General features: G+C 37.6%; 1 protein-coding gene across 1 annotated transcript in view; it reads left to right on the plus strand.

Moving 5' to 3' along the window:
• The window catches only part of LOC117399895 (double-stranded RNA-specific editase B2-like), a 179920-nt gene extending 173071 nt beyond the window's left edge, over positions 1-6849 (plus strand). Inside the window, exons 9-10 of the mRNA XM_059023284.1 lie at positions 452-633; positions 1950-6849. Coding sequence (XP_058879267.1) covers positions 452-633; positions 1950-2126 — 359 coding nt within the window. The 3' untranslated portion in view covers positions 2127-6849. The remainder of the gene's footprint in view (positions 1-451; positions 634-1949) is intronic.
• The last annotated feature ends 1831 nt before the right edge of the window (positions 6850-8680 follow it).

Raw genomic sequence — 8680 nt, forward strand, 5'->3', positions numbered from 1 at the left:
ATTAGGAAACTGTGAGGAAGTGTTTCGCAAAGGGACACAACTATGCGATGTGACAAGTGACCGACTGTGCCGTTTATAAGACCTGGAGCAGTTAGCTGCCAGATGGTCATAAAGTGGCTTGAAGAAATGTATTAGCGGTGCTTGAAAGGGGCATAATAGTGCCTGACTAGTCGAAGCAACTGTATCCCAACCTGCAAAATCAAAGAGCACTGTGTCACGTTTCAGCACAGATAGTACCGGTAAGCAGAAAAAAAATAGCAATCCAGAAAAAAAACCTAGTCGGTGTACGTGTGGTAGGAGGTAACAGGTGAAGGTTATTTTTGTATCTTTTTTTCTGATAGTATTGTCCATGTCCATGTTTGTATCAGCCTGTATACACTTGTTACTTACTGTTACTTACTATTAAGCAGCTGATGGTTTGTAACGGTCTGGTCCATGTGGTTCTTTTTAGGATTAAGCAGCACTGAGAGCCGGCAGTCGGGAAAGTCCCCCTGCTTCAGTGTGAACTGGACTGCGGGAGACACGGGACTGGAGGTCATCAACACCATGACTGGCAAGAAGAAGGACTCGGGGAGCTCATCCCGCCTCTGCAAGCTCACTCTCTTCACTCGCTGGGCAAAGCTTTATGACAAGGTAGGATTCGGGGTTCAAGGCAGTTAAAGGGAATATTTTCAGCCCTGAGACGAGTGTACAGATGAAACATATGTAAGGATGTGGAAGCAATCATTTTTCATTTTACTTTTAAGTAGTCCATGTTATTAATTATACTTGACAACAGTGAGTAAAGTCAATCAAACATATTTATTAAGCTTACATTATTCAACTATTAACATTCAAGGATTATTAGTAATATAGAAATACACAATTATGGTGCACAATATCTACCTAAACTGGAGGCCATTCTTTCAGGACAGGAGTGGAGGATGTCATGTTGATTCTCCCAAATAGCCCAATAAATGTGTCCAGGTAACAACATATTTGTATGCTCTAGCTAACAGATATTATGCCAAGTCATCTTTTTGTTTGTTCTGTTAACTCTGCCACGTACACAACCCCAGACCAATGGCTTGTTATTGTGAACTTTCATAACCCTTATTTCAAACATACAATTAACCCTTCACATACATCAAGAAACTAACGAGGCTGGTTATATTTCACTATTGCACTGGAAAAAAATAAAATAAAAATAAGGTCTAGGATGTTAATGTTTACATATAACAGTATCAATATTAATAAACTGTATTAATAAACTGTATCAATTCTTCAATTCAGTTATCACAAATACCTTGAAAAATAAGGGAAACCTAAAACAAGACATTGATGTATTATCTTCTGCTTTAATGTAAGTCTGGGAAGACAAGGACTGTTAGGAAAAAATATGTTTTTTCTTCTTTATAATCAATTAAGTGTATTCTTTTTATTCAAGTAGTATTAATAAGTTATAAAATATATCCCCCTCAGTCACTGTGTGTATAATTGTAGCACATTACGTTTCCTATCTATGTATCTGTTTTATAATGCATATATGTTTTGGCAGGGCAACTTCTCAAACTCCATACAAACTGTTTTAAAATTTCCAAAAATTGAAAATAAAAATCCGAAGGGGATAATACAATGCTTTAGAGGATTAAAAAAAAAAAAAAAATCAGTCACTTTAAATAATGGAAATAGCATATTTTTATTTGCATATTTAGAAGTTATTTGTACAGATTTAAGAAAATCTCTAATAATCTATATCATAACCAATTAGTGCAGTAATCTCAAAAGCCACACTGCTTCATATCCCCACTCTGTCCCCACCTCCATCTTTTGTTGAAACAAAGAAAATTCACAAACGCACAGAGAATGTTAAATTGCTTGTGAAATTTAAATGGGAAGATTACACAGCTGTTGAAGTTTCCAGTTTGTGCCGGCTCATTCGTTTTGTTTTGCTCCTTTTTTTCCCGCAGCTGAGCATGCAAGTGCCGCGCCATGGGGAAACGCCAGTGATGTACTGCGAGGCCAAGCTGGCTGCTGGAACATACCAAACTGTGAAGCAGCAGTTGTTTAAATCGCTGCAGGAAGCCGGACTGGGCACCTGGATAAAGAAGCCACCGGAGCAGGATCACTTTCTACTGCCTGTATAAACAACACATGTCAGCACCCCTCTGTGAAAGCTTACTGGAGTGCTCTGTTAAACTCAGGCTCTCTGGCCAACTCTCCGCTCCATAGGATGAGCAGGCCTCACAAAAGAAGACACAGGGAAAAAATAAAACATGGTAACACTTTACATTAACCCATTAAGCACCACTGTCCTCATTTGAGGACAGGCTACTTTGTAATTTTTTAAAGCATTTTTAACTGGCATTTACCTATTGTTTTAAATGTTCTGTTCTTGTTATTTAACTGTATTGTTATGTAACTTACTCTAATTGTGTTAACTGCAAAAGTTAAGTCCAAATGTAATGTATCAAACTACATAAATACAGCTGTGTTCTAACTGTTTTAAATAAAAAAGGATTTGGTACTTAATGGGTTAAGTGACTAATTACCGTGTATTACAATGTTATTATGTATAGTTACAATGTACTTAATGTGCACATCTTTGTGCATCATATAACCTTAACCCTATATCTTTTTTTTTCCCCCATTTGGAATGTCCAATTATGTTTTTTCTCCTCACCGCATCGAGTCCCCACACAGCACAGACGTTCTGAGGGTGTGTGAGCATCCTCTGATCTCACAAGCCTAAAGTCAGAATTGCTTTTACACTGAGAAATCGCGGGCTACCGATCCCGGAGAACAGAGATCAGCCCTGCCTCTTATCCACTCTGAATGTGCTCAGTGTCTGGCCAGTAGGGCTCGCTGTTGCACGATGAGGAGAAGCAATCCCTGCTGTTTTCCCATCCCCTACCCCGGGAGCGTCAGAGCCAATGTGAAGCCCCCTTTAAAGTCCCCAGCAAGGTTGGCCTCTTTGCACGGCCCAGACGCGAACTGGCAATGTTCAAGCTGTGTAACTCATCCTGCGCTCCCACGGGCAGTGCTTTTAACTGGATGAGCCACTCGGGGACCCCCTAACCCTATATCTAACCCTAACACTAACCCTAACCCTAACCCTAACCCTAACCCTTTTCTGATTTGTATGTACAATTGCGTACTTACATATATTGTGCAAAAAGATTTACACATGAAGTACATTATAAATATGCATGATTAGATTGTAATGATGTGTAAGTCCACATGGATTTACTTAGTAACTACTCTGTACATACACAGTTTTTAGAGACCCTTAATGTAAAGTGTTACCAAAACAACACACCACAAGCACAGGTTACTGATAATCCATTCCCATTGTCTCACACATATTGTACGCCATGCACAAACCACCCACATGTTCACTCCAGGCCGCTTTTACAGCAGTGCCCTAATTAGACCAACATTTTAAGGTAACAGCTGCAATTGCATTATTAAGCTGTGAAGAAATTTCAGTTCTCCAACCCAATTTAGCATGTTATCTGCATAGTAATCATTCCTCCTTTTACCTTAATTGTAGCCAGAATGGTGTTGTGACACTGATTAGCACCTTCGCTTTTAAGAGTATCTTTAAATAACTAAAAGCCATGCCTTTCATTTTACAGCTACAGTATTTCACCTTGTTTAGCCTGTATCTTTTTTGGAGGTCAGAGAACTGAAGGCACTCTTCCTTAATTTAAAGGCCTCCTATTGAAGATGTTTCACACTACTGGAAATTTTGGTACATTATTATTGTGAAGTCACTGTGGAAAAGACAAGTTCAGCACTTTACAAGGAACAGGCACACCGTAGATGAACTAAAGTTTGTGATTTTAGAAACAATAAAATTAGATCATGTACAGTAGAAGAATAAAAGAAAATAAATGGATAAATACACTAGATACCATGGTGCCTGAAGGTTTAAATAGAAAGAAACAGTAGATAATTACATCATTAGCTATAGAGTGAATGACATCACAAAGACATTAGATTTAAAGAGAAATAAATGTGTGGTTACCATGGCATCAAAAGCCTATAAATACCTCCAATGTTTGTTTTCAAACACACTTTCCCTTGACAATGGTATGTTAAACATATAGATATACACACATACACACACACACATATATGTGTATATATGTGTGTGTGTGTGTGTGTATATATATATATGTGTGTGTGTGTGTGTGTGTGTATATATATATATGTGTGTGTGTGTGTGTATATATATATACAGACGTGCTCAAATTTGTTGGTACCCCTCCACAAAAAACGAAGAATGCACAATTTTCTCTGAAATAACTTGAAACTGACAAAAGTAATTGGCATCCACCATTGTTTATTCCATATTTAATAGAAATCAGACTTTGCTTTTGATTTTTTATTCAACATAATATTGTAAATAATAAAACAAATGAAAATGGCATGGACAAAAATGATGGGACCACTAACCTAATATTTTGTTGCACAACCTTTAGAGGCAATCACTGCAATCAAACATTTTCTGTAGCTCTCAATGAGACTTCTGCACCTGTTAACAGGTAGTTTGGCCCACTCTTCCTGAGCAAACTGCTCCAGCTGTCTCAGGTTTGATGGGTGCCTTCTCCAGACTGCAAGTTTCAGCTCTTTCCATAGATGTTCGATAGGATTCAGATCAGGACTCATAGAAGGCCACTTCAGAATAGTCCAATGTTTTGTTCTTATCCATTCTTGGGTGCTTTTAGCTGTGTGTTTTGGGTCATTATCCTGTTGAAGGACCCATGACCTGCGACTGAGACAGAGCTTTCTGACACTGGGCAGTATGTTTTGCTCCAGAATGCCTTGATAGTCTTGAGATTTCATTGTGCCCTGCACAGATTCAAGGCACCCTGTGCCAGGCACAGCAAAGCAGCCCCAAAACATAACCGAGCCTCCTCCATGTTTCACTGTAGGTATGGTGTTCATTTCTTTGAAAGCTTCATTTTTTCGTCTGTGAACATAGAGCTGATGTGACTTGCCAAAAAGTTCCAGTTTTGACTCATCTGTCCAAAGGACATTCTCCCAGAAGAATTGTGGCTTGTCAATATGCATTTTAGCAAATTCCAGTCTGTCTTTTTTATGTTTTTCTTTCAAAAGTGGAGTCCTCCTGGGTCTTCTTCCATGGAGCCCACTTTCGCTCAAAAAGCGACGGATGGTGCGATCAGAAACTGACGTACCTTCACCTTGAAGTTCAGCTTGTATCTCTTTGGCAGTTATCCTTGGTTCTTTTTCTACCATTCGCATTATCCTTCTCTTCAATCTGGGGTCGATTTTCCTCTTGCGGCCGTGCCCAGGGAGGTTGGCTACAGTTCCATGGACCTTAAACTTCTTAATAATATTTGCAACTGTTGTCACAGGAACATCAAGCTGCTTTTAAATAGAATGACTGATTACAAGATTGGAGACATGTGTGATACTAATTAAATAAACTAATTAGTTTGAAATATCACTATAATCCAGTTATTTATTATCTTTTCTAAGGGGTACCAACAAATGTGTCCAGGCCATTTTAGAATATCTTTGTAGAATAAGCAATAATTCATCTCTTTTCACAGCTTCTTTGCTTTATTCTATGACATACCAAAGGCATGCAAGTATACATGATAAAATAGCTTTTAATTTCATCACTTTTCAGGAGGAATGAAACATTATTTCAATGAGCTGTAAGGGTACCAACAAATTTGAGCACGTCTGTATATGTGTGTGTGTGTGTGTATATATATATATATATATATATATATATATATATGTGTGTGTGTGTGTGTGTGTGTATATATATATATATATATGTGTGTGTGTGTGTGTGTGTGTGTGTATATATATATATATATATATAAAATGTATGACGGGCCCGTGTATTCTTTTGAAGATACTGACCAGGCCTAACCCTGACCTGAAGTGACTGACTGAGTTATAAATGCAATCTAGCTAAACACAATAAATGTAACATCTTGCCACTAGTTGTATAGCCCAAGACAGTGTAGTACACATTTACTGTAGTTAATTATATTTTTTTGCAAGTTCTTTTGCATTGTATATTTTTTGGCGCGTGTTCATTTCTTTACAAATAATACAAACCCATGGGTTTATTGGGAGCACCATGAAACAAAAAACAAGGTAATACAAGTCTGAAAACCCTGACCTGCTTGTCTTTTGCCTGGATATTTTTGAAACCATTGCAACACATTTTAAATATGACTCTTAAATTGAACAACGCCTCCACCTAGTGGTCAGCCAGATGTAATCCCAGGAGATTACCTTTCCCTGTCTCTCAGCATTTGTTTCCCCTTTACAGTGGAGGCTGAAGCACTGATAAAAGTGAATACAATATATTCCCTTGTAGAGTATGTTCCTGCTAGGTAGCTACACAGTTGTCTTAATTGCTGTTTGTTTCTTAAAATCCCCCTTACAAGACACTGTTAATTCCAGGGATCAGTACAGTAGTACAAACATGCAAATATAATCATGTTCATTTGGACCACACAAAGATCTAAATTGGCAGGTGGTGCACAGCTCACATTTTGACGTAAAGAGTTAACGTAAACATTAACTGGACGTCTATCAAGAGTTACTTTTTCTACATCCCTGGTTAACACATTTTAAAGGATACATTTTAAAACAACCAGGGTGGCCTATACTGTTAAGCTTATGGTACTGAATTTGGCCAGGTTGGAAATATTTACTTTAATCTCATATCTGACCGATTCTCTACTTGAACCTTGTTTTTGTATGTTTTTTTGTTGTTGTTGTTGTAGTTGTTGTTTTCAAAATGTGGAACTCAGGCTGGAAAGTTTTGAATTACTCATCTGGCCTTATAAGATCAGCTTGGGTTTTTTTTTTTTTTTGCACACAAGAAATAGTTACATTTAAAAATAAAACCCCTTCAGTGTTCTTTTATAAAGGGTTATATAGACGGGCTCAGTACAAAACGAGACAGTTGGGATTTGGAGCTTCTTGGAATTCATTTAGAACAATGTAAATTAGCTGTGAATGAAGAATTAGGTTTTGCGGGTATATCATATGCTTGTTTGAACAGTTTCTATCAGTATAGCATTTAGTTCAGGGTAAGAAAACATATTTTTAGTTTCCATGTATTATTTCTGCTGTTGTACAGGTTTTTGGTTTTCCTTTTTCATATAGATTTATTGTAGTTCTTGATATATGATATGATACACTATAGAGATAATGGTTAGTTTAACCCTCTGCATAAATGTATCGTAAATCTTAAGTGCAATATATATATATATATATATATATATATATATATATATATATATATATATATATATATATATATATATATATATATATTTTCTAGTTATGCTAGGATGATTTTTTCCTGTAAGATTCATGAATTTATCTTGTTAATTTATCTTGTGTTTTTGTCTATCATTTTACATTGTAATTGTTCACGTTTCAACAATGAGATAATGAATAATGAGAGAAATGCATATGAGGCATGATTGAATGGCAATATTGTAATAATGGATGTACATTTGTAATATTTGTAAAAAAAAACAAACAAAAAAAGAATTGTGAATTGAAATATATAAATTTGCTGCTAAGGTCTGTAAATTGCACTTCAGTGATACCTTATAAGTGAATGTTTCTGTTTAAGTGAATAAAAAAAGACAATATTACAACTGATTTAGTCAACTTTCTGTCACAACAGCTGCTGATATACTGCATCTTCCTGTTGAACAGTAACCCAATTACCCTAAGGTCTACACTGCCTGGACATTCTATTCAGACCTGTATCGCAGCCTTGCCATGTTGTAGCATAGACTCAGCAAGGTTCAGTCTCAGGTTCAGTGCAGAGGGGTAGGCACAAGATCTTGATGATAGACACGTTATTCAAGATCATCTGCAATGCTCAATTTGATTGTAGTGGCCATGCAAGGTGCCTGAAGCATCTCTGTCATGCTATTCAAACCATTCAGAGGATGGATGCATTATCGTCTTGAAAGCAGCTAACTGCAGCAGGAGTACCAGTGCGGCATTGGTTGGGTGTGCTTGTGTGACAGACAGTGTTGTGTGATACACTGCCATTGCGGATTCTGTCCTGTCCTAGTGGTGAGATGAGATGAGGTTAAGAGATTTAAAACCATGAAAGCAGACAAGCCCGATTCACACCCAGCCTCCACCCTGTTACACTTGATCTGCAATTCCCGTATTCGTTCAGCCTTCCAGAGTAAATCAAGGAACAGAGGATACACAGGGGGATCCGCATGTTCCGACCGCAGTGACGCAAAATCTTCAGGCAGAATGTGCAGCACAATGGAGCTTGTTTATTCAGTGCAGGAGGATGTGCCCCACGCACCAGGGCAATGCCAAATCCAAACGGGTAGGCAGGCCCAATAAAGTGTTCCAGCCTTTTTCTTTTTTCAACGGTCTAAACAGTGGCTGCTCTTTACTTCAGTTTATTAACCCAGCTGGAGTTTTCCCCCAGGACAGGATTACAGACCCAATTAATAACATTGTACATACAATACAAATACAGTGAGCAGGTCATTAAATACTTTAAAAAGCATTATTGTTGTGTCAGAAATCATCTAATGAGAGAGCAGATAAGGTGGAAGAAACGTTCAAGTCAGCTAACTTTCATTCACAGCTCTGTTGCCCAGTATGCATGTGCCTACAGGGAAAAAGATATAACCTTAGTGTGTAAGTATGT

This window comes from Acipenser ruthenus, chromosome 4 (genome assembly GCF_902713425.1).
Source record: "Acipenser ruthenus chromosome 4, fAciRut3.2 maternal haplotype, whole genome shotgun sequence".
In the NCBI taxonomy this organism is placed as follows: domain Eukaryota; kingdom Metazoa; phylum Chordata; class Actinopteri; order Acipenseriformes; family Acipenseridae; genus Acipenser; species Acipenser ruthenus.